Consider the following 17373-nt stretch of genomic DNA (forward strand, 5'->3'; position numbering starts at 1 on the left):
TTGCGACCTCGCAGGCGTTGTAGTAGGTTAAATGTTATCAGTAATGAACATAGAGAAAATAATATTTTGATTATTGTCGAGGAATCTAATGAATATTTATAATATTACTGTAGAAGGATGTAATGAAATTTCTATGTGTATAGACTGATCTCGTTAATGTCACACGTACCTTCTCGTATGATACTATATATAGTTTTATGGATTAATAATTTGTTATATATGTGCAATATAACTTCATGCGTTATCGTATAAATAAGTAAAATATTTTGAGTTTGTTTATCAAATTTAATACGCTTAAACGTCGAATTTTTCGAAACAAAGGTTTTGTCCTTCTTCCTCATATTCTTCTCTAGTGACTAAAAGACTTGAAAACGATGGATCTTTAGATAACGTTTTGCCACCATACCATGCATATGTAATTGGGCTGAAACAGTATAAAAATAAATTAAGAATTCATTGACATTTTCTAATTATAATAAGAAATCAAATATTCACTTCTCGGGTAAATAAACATTTATAGTATACTCTGCAGGAGCAAGGCTTCTCACTTCCTTATAAATTCTATCTCGAAATCCTGTGAATTTTGCATTTCCACCGGTAAGAATGATGTTAGACAAAAGGTGAGGCCATGTTTCTTCGTCGCATGCTTTTAAGCAATCCATAATTGCTTCTGGAATACCCATTTGCCGAATACCCACATCAGAGGGATAAAATAATATTTCTGGTATGGCAAATCTTTCATTGCTTAATCGTAAAGTTTGTTGTTCGTTAAGAGGTTCAGGATTTTTCAGAAAACCACGTCTCAGTGTTGTGTAATCTGGTAAAACGTAATCTTTGATTATGGGGTTATTCTCCAATTTACTTCTAGCTATTTCCATATCCTTGAAAAAGTCTTGAGACACGAAACAAGAATCCTCTTTCACCTGATTTATCACATAAGTTTCATCCATAACGTGTAGTTGTCTATAAGATATTATTTCTTTTAAGTGATTCGTAAGAAGCTTTCCACCCACATCGATGCGTCTGATACCTTCCTTTACCTTAGTATCATTTACATAAGGTACTATATGAGTAAAACTATATCCACTATCAACTACTATGCAGCACTTTGTGTTAGGATTTTCTGCCTTATACTGATAACAGGAGAGAGTGGACGCATTGATTCTCAGTAAACTTTGGCATTCGTATTCCTCGAAGAATATCTCAGTCATAGCTTCTTGAACAGTGGAGAAATTGTACAATGGTTCGGTCACAATTACAGAAAGGTGACTTAAATTTACAGGACACGATTCCTTTGAAAATATATAATCCCACACTGTTTTCTGAACATCCCAATTAACAAGGTAACCCTTTTGAAAGGGCAATATATAAAAGAGTCCAGACGCATCTCGACATTCTTCAATTTGATTTCCAACGAACGGTCTTCGTCGTTCACTTTTCGCTTTCATTATGCAATTAGGAACCAATCTGAAAATAAACATATAAAATTTAATAATGCTTTCCCTAAATGAATCATATATTGAAGAATTATCTTACTTTGGGTTGTCAGATGCTAACCCAACTTTTGCAGTGTTGGCTCCATTATCAAGAACGAAGGTGGAACTGCTCATTTTATAAAACAATTAAATGACATACATAAGTTTATTCGTCCTTTCTTTTCTATATATTTTTAAACGTCGATTAAACGTATTCGATGCTCAATACATTCTTCTTTCCAGAAGCATTTAAAGCGCTTTGGAAAAGCGCCATATTGTTGTTACCGGCGGATCATAAGGTACTGTGCCTCCCTCTTCACTACCAAACTGCATGCGAGTACCCAAATCGATAATATCGACGTGTTTAAACGTGTTTCAGGTTACTAATTATCTAACTGGCAAAGTAAAGCGAGGCCTCTTTTAATCCAATGACTAACTGGATATTTGGTATCCAATAAAAGGGATAACACGTAATTTGTTGAATGACCCGTTGTCTTAAGTATACCAAAACGGACAGAAGTAATATAAAGGGGGCACTCGTATCGATTCCCTATAAATATAGCATCTATGCGACTCGGTTTCATCCAAACGATCGGCATGGGATCCCACAGTACTTTCAGATAACTCTCTTCGAGCAACATCTTTGTCATGTCCCATCTCGCTCCAGCCAGGAACATCCCGTAAACGTAAACACCATCTGCTGGCGACTCGTCCAGTTTATATGCAGGCAGCACCTATGGAATCACAGAAACGTTAAGCTCTGATATACGACACTTTTAACACGTTGAACGCCGCACGATTTCACAGAGGAAAATACACAGAATGGAAAAAATATATTAAATTATTTGATTGAATTGCATTGTTACTATTTCACGTTCATCCAGCTGAGTGTCACTGTATTATGTTGTATTATTTACAATATAAAAATGTTTTCATAATTGTCGTTTCATTGAGTGAACTATAGCAATTCGATGGCATTCAACGTGTTAAATGTGACGTTTTTAAATGTAACCTTGAAGTCAAAATCAATCCTGTCAATCGGTATCTTATATTTTCTTGCAAAGTTCTGCGTGGTCGCCGTGAGAAAAGCGTGCACATACGAGAATCCCGATATCCAAAATGTCTTTGGTATTCCGTTTACCAGCCACTGCTGAAAGAAACTCAATCGATCCAGAAGATCATTGATGAAACTCGGCAACGGTTTCAAGCTCGGATAGGCGCACGCTTTCTTCCATGACGGTGGAATCCTGGAGCTCAGTATATGCACAGCTAGATCCTGAAACAAGAGATGATAAAAAAATTAACTCTTTTGAATTATCTACCTTACACTCCATTGTTTCAACATTCCATTCTCAGTTTAATATTTTCTATGCCCTTCGCTTTCTCTTATAAATATTTCAGTCTGTCGATAAACATTATCATTACCTCAAGTGAAGGAGTCATCACAATTAGTCCCTTCAGTGCGTTTTCGAGCATGGACAGTGATTGTCGGATTTCGTACAGAAGCCTGTTGTACCTTTCCAGCTCTTGTACGAGCACGGTGTTCATGGACTCCGAGTAAATGATGGGGTACCGTTTCTGGGCTTCCTCGACGTCGAACAGCGCCGGCATTTTATCGTATATGTCCTTCTTCATGCCGAGCAGTATCTCATCCTGCTCAGAGCTGACGCCAGCTGTCACCGCCATTCCCTGGATGAGTAGCATCGACCGGAAGAAAGTGCTCGCCAGCTCGAGATGTCTTGTTATTCCAGCGTTCATGTGGAGGCCGAGTACTTCCGGTGATGGATTTAAGGGGATCGATTGGATCAGTTTGATGTAATCCTCGTACTCGTGTCTGTTGCGTGTAACAGAAACAAATGAAATTAGCACGTCGTTGTATATGAATGATAAACATATTAACCCTCTATGGGCCGAATTCTTGTTCATGACTATAACAAAATGTATGCAGTACAAAGTTAATAAATATAGATTTATAGATTTTAACCATTTGCACTCGGGAGGTGACTGTCACTCACCACTTGATTTCCTACAGTGAAGCTAGAAAATTTGATATTTAATATTATACTTTCTACCATGCATCAATTTGAGAAATGTTGAAATAAAATAGCATTGTTCTCCGATAGACGTCTGATTTCTCTTCGAGTGTCACGAAATATCGTTTTTATCTCATCAGAAAATGTTCAAATGTACCTAGTAAAGAACTTCCCAGTGCAAAGGGTTAAAATATTAAAGATACAGATATCAAAGCTTATCCTGCCACATAACAATGAACAAGAAGAGCAGAAATACTTCTTTGGCAAAGAATATTCAGGACCACCATCCGCGAAAGAGTAATTCGGATCCGTGATCACGTTCTCGTTGTAGAAGTTTTGTAATATCGTGTTCAGACATCTTCGGTCCCTGTCGTCTGTTATCCTGCCTCCGTAATTACACTCCCCGGTTAAATACAGGATTGCTTTGAATGGGATCTCCGTGTACTGTTGCATGTACAACTGCAACTGTTGAGCGGATATTTGGAGATCGGATTCGTTGAAGCCTGTAACGGAGAACCATTTATCATATTGCCTTTATCCTTTAGACTTTAGAGACGCCAAAGTTTGTAATAAAAAATAAACAAAATTTTACAGTGAAGGAAATTTAAACTTCTGAACTTAGAAACTTAGAAACTTAGAAACTTCTGAACTTACAAACTTAGAAACTTCTAAACTTCTAAACTTCTAAACTTAGAAATTTAGAAACTTAGAAACTTAGGAACTTTTTTTAGGAGCGACCGTACGCTTCAGCGTACCATATTTTATGTTCCATCCCTGTGGCCCATAGTTTCGCCTCTCCTGCACCACAGCGTGGAAGAAGCACAACGCGTACAGCAGCTTCGCGTACGCCCTCTTCTTCTTCGCGTCGAAGAAATCCGGATCTCTGGCTGCCTCGGCTTTGTACGATCTAGAAAAGTGGATCGGTGGATCAGTTTGGTTCGTCTCGAGACGCTTTCGTCGCTCCACCTCATGATGTTGTTCTGCAGTCCGGTGGGAGGTTCGTTGGTCATCTTGACGCCATTTTGGAGGATCGTGATGGGGAAGTGCTCGGACGGGTAGCTCGTCAGCCACAGACGGAAATTCGAATGAGTGTTCGAGGGGTCGAAGTTTTCGCAGATGCTCTCCAAACTGGGCATCCAGGAGGCGGCCAGGTGGCAGTTCTGCAAGCATATCCATTCCCCATCGGCCTGGCCTTGCTGGATCAGCTTCTGCGCGATCGGTCCCTGACCCTGGCCCAGCGAGATCGAGTGGAACCTCTCCAGGAAGTGCACGCTCTCCGCGAACTGCGTGAGCGCCTCCATCGGGTCGGAGCCCGGAGAGAGGATGAAGATCAACGGTATCAGGAAGTTCGAATCCGCGAACGACTTGGCGATGTCGAACGGCGGCGGCACGACGAACTTCAGACCCATTCCGCTTTGGATAAACTGTTGAATCTGCGATGAACCGTAGAAATATTTGATTTGGACATTCTGTTCGAGTCAAGATCAAAGGAGGAGTTGATTTCTTTATAATATAAGCGTTACCCAGGCTCTTTACTTTCCTCACTGTTAGGTACTCGTGAGTACCGCAAGGGTGTTCTGACTTAGAAACTTGGGAACTTGGAAACTTCCAAAGTTCCAAAGTTCCAAAGTTCCAAACTTAGAAACTTAGAAACTTGGAAACTTGGAACTTTCCAAACTTCCAAACTTCCAGACTTTCAAACTTCCAAACTTGCAAACTTCCAAACTTCCAAACTTCAAAACTTAGAAATTTGGAAACTTAGAAACTTAGAAACTTAGAAACTTAGAAACTTAGAAACTTAGAAACTTGGAAACTTGGGAACTTCCAAACTTCTAAACTTCTAAACTTAGAAATTTGGAAACTTAGAAACTTAAAAACTTCCAAACTTTTAAACTTAGAAATTTGGAAACTTAGAAACTTGGAAACTTAGAAACGGGAAGGCTATAAGTGGCCTTAACACTCACCATAATCGTCACTTTGTCAGTCCTAATCATTCTCGCCACGATCAGTTTCTGGAAGGGCGTCAGTGTCTCCTCCCAAGGACTCGGCAGCGGCGAGCTTTCCGGGTTCAGCGAGTCGTAGTATCGCTTCCACTCGGCGCCCTTCTGAACGAAGCTTCTCCGGAAGTCGGCGAAGCTTGCCAGTACGTGGACGCGCGAGATCTCGGCCCAGGATTTATCCGGCAGCCAGGAACTCATCGGATTGTCCGGGACCGAGGCCAACGCAACGCCGCCGGATAAGAAGAACATCAGCTCCTCTTTGGTGATCGTGCTCGCCGTCACGAGGATCGTCGCGTACAGCATGAACGAGTACAAAAGCTGGAACAATCGGAGTTACCGATTACCGCTACCAATATGTCATACATTATACCCAATTGTATTACTAATTATTATTCCAAACTGTTAGAGTTAAATTATGTGTATCATATCTTTAAGAAAAATTATAATTTAACCAACAAAAACATCATTCCAATGTACTCGCATAGAGAACAGCATTGTTCGTACAGAACTCTGCCGAACAGAGAAACAGCCCCGCGCAAAATTCAGCCGTGCCTAAGAGGTTAACGTTCCAAGCGTACACAAAGAAACTTTCTCTTCACCTTGTCCTTCTCGAACAGAGATCTGCAGACGTTGCGGTACAGATTGTACGTGAAGGTTTCCCGCAGGAACATGAGTCGCCGCTCGAGGACCTTGCTCTTGTTCGCGGCGTCGATGGAGCTGACGTACAGGTTGATGAACCAGGTCAGCGAGTATTGGTACATGGGATCGATGTTCGGCAGATCGGTGATAGTGTAGTAGAGCGCGGAGCCGTGCCTCGCGATCGGCTTGTAGTTCTGCCGGAACCCCTCGATCTGTATCTCGGTCTTCCTCGCGGTGGACTGCTTTTTCAGGATGTCGGTCGAGAGGATCTTCGAGGAGTCCAGGATCTCGATCGCCTCCTCGTCCTCCAGGATCGCCGCGCCGGAGTCTGCCAGCGTTTTCAGAATGTTGTCCTCCACTTGCTTCAGGGCTCGCCTGTTCGCCGCGCTCTGCACGATCAGGTACTCCCGTTTCTCCTGCAGATCCGGCCTCTCCTTCGCCACCACGATGCCCAGCAGTTGGTCCTCGAGGCCGTCCATCGTCAACGCGAAGTTGATCAACGTCACCTTGTTGAACACCTCTGGCAGATAGTGTGGATTCCGCAGCTTGGTCGTCAGGTAGAACCTGAAGCGCGGACTGTACTCGATCACTCGCTCGCCGAGGTTGATGAACCACGCGTTCCCCATCTTGTAGACGGACCTCGTCAGCACGGGGTCGAGAGCCGGCGCGAGTTCCTCCGGCACGTTCTCGACCAGCACCGGTTTCCCTGTAGGAAAGCGTCGCATTGTATAACGGTTTCACCGAGCGAATATGTAGGAAGTTACACGGTTAACACGTTGAGTGCTACGTCAGTCCCTGGGGACTGACAGTAGACTTTTCGTTTGGGCGGCGTGGATTCTAGGGACTGACAACGAAATTCTCGTTTGGTCGACGTTGGTGCATGAGACCAGCATTTTAAAGGGTTAAAGTATTAATGACAATTAAAAAATTCATGGTAAAATTTAGTGTACTCCCGTGGCTTTTCTGAAATTTACTTTAAACCTCGCCCTTGATTCATTACAATCCCACAGATGTAAATATGATAAACAAAAGTCGCACGCACCGTACTCGAGAGCCTTCTCTATGATACTTATGTAACCCGCGTCCGTCAGCTTAACGATCTCCAGCTCGTTCTGCCTCTCCATGTTGCGGATCCACTTGTTCGCCTGACTCTGAGGGTCCACGAACAGGCTCCACCTCTTCGAGTTGTCCATGATGATCGCGTTTTCCACGGAGAACGAGTCCCGCGGCAGGCCGAATATGTTCCAGGAGTTGATCTTGATCTCGGTGCCGAGGGTGGCGACGAAATCGTAGCTGTCCGTGCACGGTATCGCCAAGGCTTTCACGTAATCGAACCATTTCTCTAGACTCTCGACGCGATAGCTGCTCGTGTACGGCCCCATGTACGCGATCATGCCGCACGAGACCAAAATGTCGCCGGGTAACGTGTCGTACGACCTTTGGAGGTTCTCGGCGGAAGCCATCCAACGGCTCTTCTCGCCGCCCAGACCGTTGATCAGCTTCTCCGCTCGGATCAGCTTATTCCGGCACAGAGTCACCTGCGCGAATTCGACCGAAAATGAATTCTCATTGAAAAACGAAGAACTTTTTAAAAATTTATTGTACAGTCAAAGATAGGTATTTTAATATTATGTGTACCGCGGTTATTTAATTTTAATCGATTGTAAAAATGTGGGTCGAACACGCCTCTCCGTTCCGCCTGAACGGAAAGTCTTAAAAAAATGATCCGGCACGGAACGTGTTAATTATCGAGCCGTCCTCTCTCGACTCGCGGCCAATCGTCTCGCTGATTACCTCGTTCTCGAGTTCTATTTTCTTCGCGACGGTTACTTGCAGCTTCTCGTGAAGCACGGCCAGCTTCTCCGTCAGCTCGGCGAGTCTGGCGCGTCTCTCGTTCAGAAACGCGATGGTGCTCTCGTATTCTCGTTCCGCGGCCTCCAGTTTCGCCCTCTTCGGCGCGACCACTCTCGCCACGTCGTTGTACAGAACCACCGCTCTCACCCACTTGCAGAGCCCCTCGGCAGCGGACGACGCTCTCGCTACCACTTTCGGCTCGAAATTTTTGTCCGTTAGATACGTCGTTTTGATCTCCTGAAAAACGGACATGGTTCCTTGGTTTATCCTTTGAGAAGATAGCGGTTTCGATGCTTTCACGGCCTGGAGTGTTACATTCGTTTCTGGTTTTAAAATTATTTTAATTGTTCAGCTGATCAAAATATCACGGCGCTCGTAACGCGTCTTTCCAGCGCAAGCGGCTAACCAGCGTAGCGCGTCCAGGCGTCCCGACAAGATGGCTGAGCCCGACATCTGCGTAGCCCCACGCGAGCCACGCCCACTTCGTGTGCGAGAAGATGGCGGAGCGCGGCTGGTCGCTGGAGGTTTCGGTGGTTCCGATTTGTTCAGCTGACCGATTAAAATAATCGGTGACCATCGATCCGGAACATGAACAGGGTATTTAAAGAGACTCTTCCTCGGCACACATCAATGTCAGTGTGCCTTTGAGAAACGTTGGGAAAGAATTCCTAGATTTTGAGAAGATGTTGGCGATGGAGTTGCAATGCTCAAAAGTGGAAAGGAACAAAGGGAGTTGGCTGTACAATCTCAATTTGCAGCTAGGCCAGTAACAAAGGCGTGTCGAAACTAATTCGTTCGTTATTATTGGGCAGAGTACTGCGAGTAGACTCCCCTCGTCTTTCTTCACTTTTGAGCCACAAGTTCTGTAGCACTGTAGACGTCGACAGAAATTAAGGAAAATTAGACGAGTTAGAAAGACCCAACAAAGTACCTGTATTATTCGCGGCGGGATATTGTCCTTGTCGTACTGGCGCAGCGTCTCCAAGAATCGCATGTCCCCGAGCAGACGTTTGCTAGGTCCCCAATAGTCCATCAGCTTTCTGCCTGTAGCCGGATCCTCGATCTTGGCAGGTGATATGTCCAACATGACGCAGACAGCGGCCATCACTAGCTTCACCCCGGCGGGAGGACTCCTCATCGTCCTGACGACCGTGATGTCGGCCGGTTTCAGAGTGTTCAAGGCCGCTTCAATGGCGAGACAAAGGGAATTGTAAGGCGGCGGAGGAACCTCGATAAGAGCACGCACCGATCGCTTCTTCCAGCGCCGGCAGCGCTTCCGCCAGGTCTGCCTCACACTCCGTCTTCAGCTTCATCGAGACTTCCGCCTGCTCGTTCGCCATGTTCTCGTCCCTCTTCACCAGAATCCTGGCCTTCTCGACGCTGACGTTCTCGGTTTCGATCTTCTTCATCGTCGCGACCGTCTCGTTCGCGGACGCCTCCAGCTGCGGCTGCAGCGCCGACAGCGTCACCCTCATCTTGTCGATTTGCTCGGCCGCGTACTGCAGCTTGTCCAGTCCGTTCAGGTACCGATCTCTGTTGCGAGAGGACCGCGAGCAGGTGACTCTCGAATGGGAACACTGAATCGACGTACCTGCCGAGAGTGAGCTCGCGTTGCTTCTCTCCGATTAGCTCGGCGTAAGTGCGTATCAGGTCCAGGAAGCTTGCGGTCGTGATGTAAGTGCGTCTGCCGGTTGCGTTATAGAACTGCGCGCTGACTTGCTTCGCGCAGACGTGGAAGAATTTACAAGCCAGCACGACGTTCACCTTCACCCGCTCCTCGACGTTGATCTCGTGGGTGCTGGTGAGCGCGACCTGTTCCAGGGCGTCGTCCGGCCACACGTCGAACCAGTCGATCGTGCAGCAGTTCACCAGGCTCGGGTACAGCCGCAGCCTGGTTCTGAAGGTGTCGCCGATCGGGCTGAAGCACAGCATCAGGTGCAGCTTCTCCTTGCAGCGGTTCACGAAGAACGCCAGCACCGCCAGCACCGACACGTCTAGGTTCCGGTTGCCGCCCTGCGCGGCCAGCCGCGTCGCCTCGATGATCTCCTGCCTCTCCTCGACGGTGAAGATGTTCGGCACCTCGCCGGAGTTCAGCAGACTGTCGATGTCGTTCAGGAAGATCTCCTCCTTGATCTGGCCCTCGGTCAGCAGGAACACGTGGTCCTTCCCGGCCGCGCCGCAGTTCATCAGCACCTGCAGAGACGTAAGATCAACGGATGGTAAACGTTTCAGAGGTTTCAGAGCTAAACGAATACGAGCGAAGGACGAACCTTCTTGATATCGTCCCTCCACTCCTGCACGCCGTACGCGCCGCCGATTTCCGGTTGGAACAGCCCGTGGCCGATCATGGCGGCGGCCAACCTGGTCAACGACTGTCTGCCGGATCCGCCGACGCCGACCATCAGCAGGCTGCCGCAGGGGATCACCAGGATGCGGCATATCCGCGCGAGATGTTCCAGCGCGTAGCGGAACAGGATGATGTTCATCTTGTGCCTGTGCGTGAGATTGTAGTCCTCGAGGCAGGACTCGGCCACCTCGAGGTACTCGTCCATGGACCGGACCTCCTGGTACCGGCGGTCCTCTCCCGGCGGCGCGTCTATATCCATGAAGCTGCCGAATAGTAAGCTACGCAGACTCCGCTCCGTCAGCTGGTCCTCGAACCTCGGCAAGTGGCCGAACACCGCGTCGAACTGCTCCCTGAGTTTGCTGGCGACCGCCTCCTTGATCCTGAGGAACAGCCAGCGCCGGTCGGCGTCGTCCACCAGCCGGTCGCCGAACACCCGGAGCACCTCGTGCACCCAGAGCCGCGTGAACACCGACTTGGCGTCGACGGACTCCTCCCTGATCATCGCGCAGCCGACGATCACGCGCGAGAAGTCGCGCAGGTTGAACAGGTAGTGGGACTTGGCGGGCGTCGGTCGCAGCTCGTCGCGAGCGTTCAGGAATATCGTCATGGTCGCGTGCACGACCTCGAGGATCCAGGGCATCACGCCGGCGGTGAAGCCGTTCCGCTGCAGCCCGATGAACGCGATGTTCGTGAAGATCCGGGCGACGGTGTCCTCCGTGAAGTCGCTGATGTCGAAGAGGTTGAAGTGCCTGAGGAACCTGCGGTACAGCTCCTGCCTGCTGCCCCCGGGCGGCGCCATCGCGCACACGAACATCGTGTCGTGGACGTGGATCGTCTCCGGTTGCTTCAGGTCGAACCAGACCCGGTGGTCGAAGAACTGCCGGAGCAGCTCGATCGGCGGCTGCGCGCCGTACGCCTCCTTCGCCGGCATGTTCACGTCGTCCACGAAGACCACGCACCGCGTTCCGGGCAACGGGCCGTACTGGTTCCTCCGTTTCTTGTACAGCTTCGACACGACCAGCTCTTGGGTCTGCGCGGCGGTCGTGTGCGGCGTGAACGTGACGAAGTTCGCGAGGTACTCGGCCTCGCTCAGCTTGTTCATCAGCAGGTCCTTCACGTAGACGCTCTTCCCGGTGCCGGTCTCGCCGTACAAGAGGAACCGCTTGCGGCGACGCACGTGCTTCTCGAACAGGGTCTGATACTTGACGGTGTCGCTGGTCGGGATGATCAACTGCACGATGCTGCCGGTCTGCGGGAACTCCTCTTGCCGCGCGACGTCCGCGTACCGCCGCCACGCGCCCCTGCCGCGGAACGTGTAGAAGCAGTCGTGGATCGTGTCGTCCACCGGGAACGAGATCAAGCTCTCGGCCAGGAACTCGGGCAGCGGGTGCTCGGGCAGCGCGCCTTTCCACATGCTCGTGTAGTACGCGTTGAACCTGTCGCGGGAGTCGTAGTCCAGCGTGCCCGCGGCGCCCCACACCACGGACGACGCCATCGCCGCTTGCAGCCAGAACAGCGTGAACTGGTCGAACGTCTTCGGGCTCTGCTCCACCGCGTCCTCCATGAACATCTCGAATAACACCGTCGTGGTGATCACCCGATGGATCTGACCGGCGGTGATCGTCGCGCGGCATTTCTTCCGGATGAACTCCAGACAGGGGTCGATCTGCCACTCGAACAGCTCGTCGATGTTGCTCGAGTGATCGGCCGCCCACTCCGGGTTCAGCCGGTGCAGCCAGGACCGGACGAAGGGTCTCCAGCCGAGGACGCGGGGCTCGAAGTAGATCATCCCGCAGCGCGACACCGTGGCCGGCGAGGCGTGCAGCAGGTCCATCGCCTCGAAGATCATCGACATGGTGCCCGACATCTGCATGATCTCGCCGGAGGTCAGGCAGAGCTTCTTGTTGTCGTCGAGGACGGTGTTCAGGTTCTCGATCCACACGGCGTCCACCGGCCCGTCGAAGACGATCCACTTCCTGTCGGGCGTGTCCTCGGCGCAGTACGCGCGGAACGTGACGGCGCAGACGCCGTCGGTCCACTCGGAGGAGACCGGGTCGAAGAACCCGTACAACTGGCCCAGCGTGATCGACTTCGGGTTGATCGTCTGGTACTTGGTCACGGCGCCGTTCTCGTCGCCGCGACGGTACATCAATGTCAGAGCGTCCGCCAGCGTGCGGAGGACGCTGGTCTTCCCGCCGAACGGCTCGCCGACCAGCATGAACCCGTGGCGCACGATCATCATCTCGTACGTCTGTATGATCTTCAGCAGGAAGCCGTCGACCGGCTGCAGCCTGCGCGCGCCGGCTGCCTCGCGGACGGCGCTCAGCAGCGCGCCGTAGCTCGGCGAGGGCAGCTCCAGCCCGGGGAACAGATCCGAGACGATGCCTTGGAACAGCGGCACGTCGTGGGCCAGGAACTTCGGCAGGTTCACGTCGATCACGGACCTGAGCAGCACCACCGACTCGTCCTCGTCCGGCAGTTGCAGCTTGATGTTCTGCGCCGCGGTCAGCACCGTCTTCACCGCGCGCATGCCGTAGTCGTAGTGCGACTGGCTGGACAGCTGCTCCGAGCAGAGCTTGTACGTGGTCACGATCTTCGTGGAGAGCGCCCGAGCGGTGGTGAACCCGGACGAGTACAGGAATATCTCGGCGATCATCGCGTAGTCGGGCACCATCATCGCGACGGTTCTGAAGAGGACCTTCAGGTTGTCCGGCAGCTCCGAGCGACCCGCGTAACCCGGGTTCATCGTGATGCACACGTAGACGGCGGGGTTCAAGGTCAACTCCGTCCCCTCGAACACGAACGTCTGCAGCTTGCCGCGCACCGCCTGCACGATGCAGAGGATCTGTTGGGCGACCACGGATAGCACCTCCAGGTCGATGCGATTGAACTCGTCGAAGCAGGACCACGCTCCGCACGAGGCCAGGCCTTTGAAGAACTTCCCCATGTTCTTGTAGTCGAGGCCCTCGGAACAGTTGAACACCACGCACTGCACTGCCAGCGCTCTGCTCAGGTCCTTCGTCGTTTCCGTTTTACCGGTGCCCGCCGGTCCTTCCGGCGCGCCGTTCAGGTGCAGGGAGTACGCGCCGATCAGCGTACGGTAACACCTGGGAACGAGCGTGATGGTGTCGTAGTATCTAGAATTCTTAGCGTAGGTTAAGGTATTTTTAGGAGGAGTGAACGTAAGAATGAGTGTGCATCCGAGTGTTTATGATGAGTGCGAGTGAGAAGAATGCTTGTGGGGAGAGAATGATGTCTGGGAGAGAATGTCTGTAAGAGAGTTGCGGAAGCAAGAGTCGTGTGTTGGCCTCCGTGGCATTGAGTTGTATTTTTTACGTGTTGTCACTCAAGATCCACCCTTTCATTATTTGTAATATAGTAATCACTATAGTATTTTCAAGGTCGCTCGAACTTGTTCGCGTACCTGTCCGTCAGCGGCGTAATGACCAGCCGAGGTGTGTTCCCGATGTACTCGTACGCGTAGGATACGGTTGTGTATATGATTCTGACGAACACGTCGTCCTCCCAGTAGTAACGCAACTGCGCCAGCCACTCGAAGTCCGTCTCGTCCGTGATCCTCTTGTCGATCAGGGACTTCACGACGTCCATCGCGTGGACGTCGAGCGTGATCAGAGCGTTTATCGTCGTTCGATTCTGTCTCGACAATTTACCTGAGGAATGGCAACTCGTTCAACGACGGCAAGAAAGTTTCTCTATTAATCTAACTGTAACACTAATCTAATTTTACCACTAATCTAACTCTAACACTAATCTCACTCTACCACTAATCTAACAGTAACACTAATCTAAGACCCCTACCCCTGATCAAATCGACCATCTCAAAAATCTGCTTCCTCAGCTTCTCATACAGAGTTTCCGTCGTCGAGCGGATGCGAGTCATCAGACTGTTCTGAACCTCCGTGCTCCAATAGATCTGAGCGACGCACAGCACGACCATACCCGGCCAGATGAGCACCCACGTGGCTCGTTGGTTCACCTCGTAATCTCGATAGCTCATCAGGATCTCGTGCCTCACGGATTTCACCATTTGTTCTTCGACCTACGTTGAACATACCAAGAATCATCTCCACGCTAATCATCGTCGACCGAGAGGAATATATCTATATACTTGAACCAGCCACCTCTCCACGCAGCCTCTCGCCGCCGCTGTTGAAATCTTCTCCTGCATCGTCACCTCCTCGTTGTCCTCGCTGAACATCGAATATATCTCCAGCTGGTGATCGAATCTAAGAGACACTCTCTTTTAGAAGTGTAGGACCGTTAAAAATTAGTGCGACTGAGTGAGTGTATGGCCGAGCGAATCAGGTTATTTAACAAATTGAAGAAAAGAGTTGTAAAGACCTTAATGCAACAGAAGGGACTACATTTACAGTCTCGCCAAATCTTCTCACCCCAACTTGTTTATTCCCTCGAAGCATTTCCGAAGGTGAGGCTGGACGCGCAGGGGCTCCTTTGTCTCCGACAGTATCTCGAGCATGTCCTCGTTGCTCAGAAAGAAGAATCGCGGAAAGTAGAGCCTCTTCTTCTCCAGGTAGTTCAGAACACCGTCGTTCACCTTCTCCATCGACGCGTTCGCCTCCCGCATAATCTCTAAAAGACCCACCTACGCAGAAACTCACGCGTGTCTGTCGTGCCGGTGATTTCTACGCTTACGGAGCCCGCTGTCTCTCGAACTCGGGGTTCCTTCGCGACGCCGTTCATCGCGCTGCGAAATATCCGGTCGACTTGACTGAACAGCACTTCCTCCTCCGGCAGCTGTGCTACGATGTCCTTGCTCGAGAAGATCGGCAACAGGTACATCCACTGTACTTGTACCTAATACGAGCGAATGAACTCTCGGTCAATCACCTGTCGCTTGTTTATCTTTCGAATGACCGACAGCTGATCGGCAGCCCTAACGACAGCTAGCGTTGGTGTTCCTTTTATTCGTTTCTAACTGCCGTTTTGACTTTAACTGTGTATCTTCCTACACTACAATAGGAACAACCGAAGGTCTTGTACCTTGGTCCATTCGTCGATGGTCGACTGTATCCGGAGCAGCAATTGGTAGAAGTTCTTCACTTCCTCCTCGATGAGCTTGACGAACGCGGAGCCTCGCATGGCTTGGACTTTGACGATGTGCTCCTCCAGAATCGCTTGGATGTCGTCCAGCTGCGCTAGAATGTTCACCCCGGTGTCTTTGTACGACACGCTGGTGAACACAATGTCGTCCCATTCCTTCATCATCTTCGTCAACGACTCCTCGAGCATCAGTTCCTTCGTCGCGCTCGTACTTATCATTTCGTATCTGCGTAGAGAATAGATTCCAGTAGCGTCGTTAGCTTTTCGTGGGCAGAAATCTTCTTACTTCTCCAGGTCGTCCAGGAAGTTCATGTTTATAATTTTCCGGAAGGTTGTCCCGGCGTCAGGGGTGACGTCGAACCCGGCTATCGTCGACATGTCGTCCCAGTGAATCTGCTTCAGGGCGGGGTTGCGGAACACCACTAGGAGCGGCAGGCATTGCTGTGTTTGAATATTGGAAACGAGTAAGACGCCGGTTTTTGAGGGGAATTTCTATGCATGGAGATTCACCTTGAACCATTTGATGTCTTCGATCAGTTGGTGGCAAAGTTTTAGAGGCGCCGGTTGCTGATAGGGGTCCGGATCGTCTGGCGAGCCTATGAAGCTGATGCATGCATTTTTATTATACGTCTCTGTGAACCCTCGTGAACTTTTAACCCTTTCGATACAAGGGTGACTATAGTCACCGGTTACAAAAGTGGAGCCAAAAATTAAGACAATGTACGATAACAAAAGCACCTCCATGGGAAAGTGATAAACACATTGTTATGAACGCAAATCATTTTGCTTTTAAAAACAGTGTCACCATGGCGTTGAGACAAAGGAGCCTCGAACGTTGAAGACTGGGGGTCACCGGTGACCCAACCAAATCGAATTACTGTGGTTCATTCAATTAAACGATGATTATTTGAAAACATTTGTGTATTGTACACAATGCTACTTAACGCGATGCCATTTTTTCCATTTTCCACACGAGGAACTTCGCAGTGAGACCCACAGTAGCGAAAGGGTTAACCTTTGCACTCGAAAGGTGACTCTCAGTCACCACTTGATTTGATACAGCAAAACTATGAAGTTGAATATTTACTATTTTAAATTAAACTTTGTATCGCGATGTGAAATATTGAAATAAAATAGCTTCGCTGCTTAATTTATCTGTGAATTATCGTTAAATCAGTTTCAAACAATGTCGTCTTTATCTCATCGGACAATGTTCAAATATTTCTACCGAAAAACTTCGGAGTGCAAAGGGTTAAATGTAGTTCAACGCTGCATTCCGTACCCATACGGATAGCTGGTCGCGAGCTCCATTTTGATCCTCGTCCTGTAATGTTTACCGATCTTCGTGAACTCCCCGAAGTACTCGGTTGTCTTGTTCTCGATGTCGTTCGAGTTCAAGTACTCGAACGGCCCGTCCAGCCAGACGTCCCGGTGCCGTCGCCACTGATAACCGCGATAAATTAAATCGTAATACGGCATTATGATCTCCTTGAGCTCTTTGATCCGCGGATAATGGGAGAGCGGATATTTAAACAACGCCTCCTCGTCGTTGATACATTTAACCCTCTCGTTCATGCGTTCCAAGTCGCGCGCGAACTTCCGCATGTACTCGATGTACTCCTGTATGCGATCTGCGTCGTCCATGTCATTCAGTATCTCCAACCTGCAAGCAACCAGCTGATGATACAAAGAAAATAGGAGACCAAAGATAACAGTGACTTGGATAGATGATGATTGCAATTTAACTGATTACTTCATTTTATTCACCACTTCCGGTGCAAAATGAAATAAATCAGCAAGATGCCAATATACTGATATGTGACTTCAAAGTTACATGAGCCTACAGAGGGTTAACCTAGGAAAAGTGTCTTCGACGTCCTTATTCAATATCTCCACTCTGCTTTGAAGCTTCTCCTCCAGCTCGAACTTCGCTTGCTCGTAGA

General features: G+C 49.3%; 2 protein-coding genes and 1 long non-coding RNA gene across 3 annotated transcripts; 1 reads left to right on the plus strand and 2 right to left on the minus strand.

The window, feature by feature from the left end:
* Positions 1–11: 11 nt before the first annotated feature.
* On the minus strand, positions 12–1786 carry Arp6 (Actin-related protein 6). The gene is made up of 3 exons (XM_031979719.2): positions 1537–1786; positions 496–1467; positions 12–424 (listed from the first exon to the last, which is right to left on the minus strand). The coding sequence occupies exons 1-3, from the start codon at positions 1608–1610 to the stop codon at positions 295–297; spliced, it is 1176 nt and encodes a 391-aa protein (XP_031835579.1). The 5' UTR covers positions 1611–1786; the 3' UTR covers positions 12–294.
* On the plus strand, positions 1686–3458 carry LOC143174441 (uncharacterized). The gene is made up of 2 exons (XR_012998415.1): positions 1686–1774; positions 1855–3458. It is a non-coding gene; the product is annotated as an uncharacterized LOC143174441 (long non-coding RNA).
* Dhc62B (Dynein heavy chain at 62B) lies at positions 1859–17009 on the minus strand. The gene is made up of 23 exons (XM_076366798.1): positions 16713–17009; positions 15941–16034; positions 15717–15871; positions 15371–15656; positions 15023–15184; positions 14761–14972; positions 14478–14595; positions 14151–14408; positions 13773–14002; positions 10272–13455; positions 9593–10194; positions 9248–9534; positions 8933–9186; positions 7942–8238; positions 7190–7685; positions 6108–6853; positions 5473–5826; positions 4475–4941; positions 4264–4415; positions 3765–4011; positions 2901–3309; positions 2488–2751; positions 1859–2209 (listed from the first exon to the last, which is right to left on the minus strand). Exons 1-23 carry the CDS (start codon positions 17003–17005, stop codon positions 1859–1861), a joined length of 9918 nt encoding a protein of 3305 aa, XP_076222913.1. The 5' UTR covers positions 17006–17009.
* Between the last annotated feature and the right edge of the window lie 364 nt (positions 17010–17373).

This window comes from Nomia melanderi, chromosome 4 (genome assembly GCF_051020985.1).
Source record: "Nomia melanderi isolate GNS246 chromosome 4, iyNomMela1, whole genome shotgun sequence".
Taxonomy (NCBI): domain Eukaryota; kingdom Metazoa; phylum Arthropoda; class Insecta; order Hymenoptera; family Halictidae; genus Nomia; species Nomia melanderi.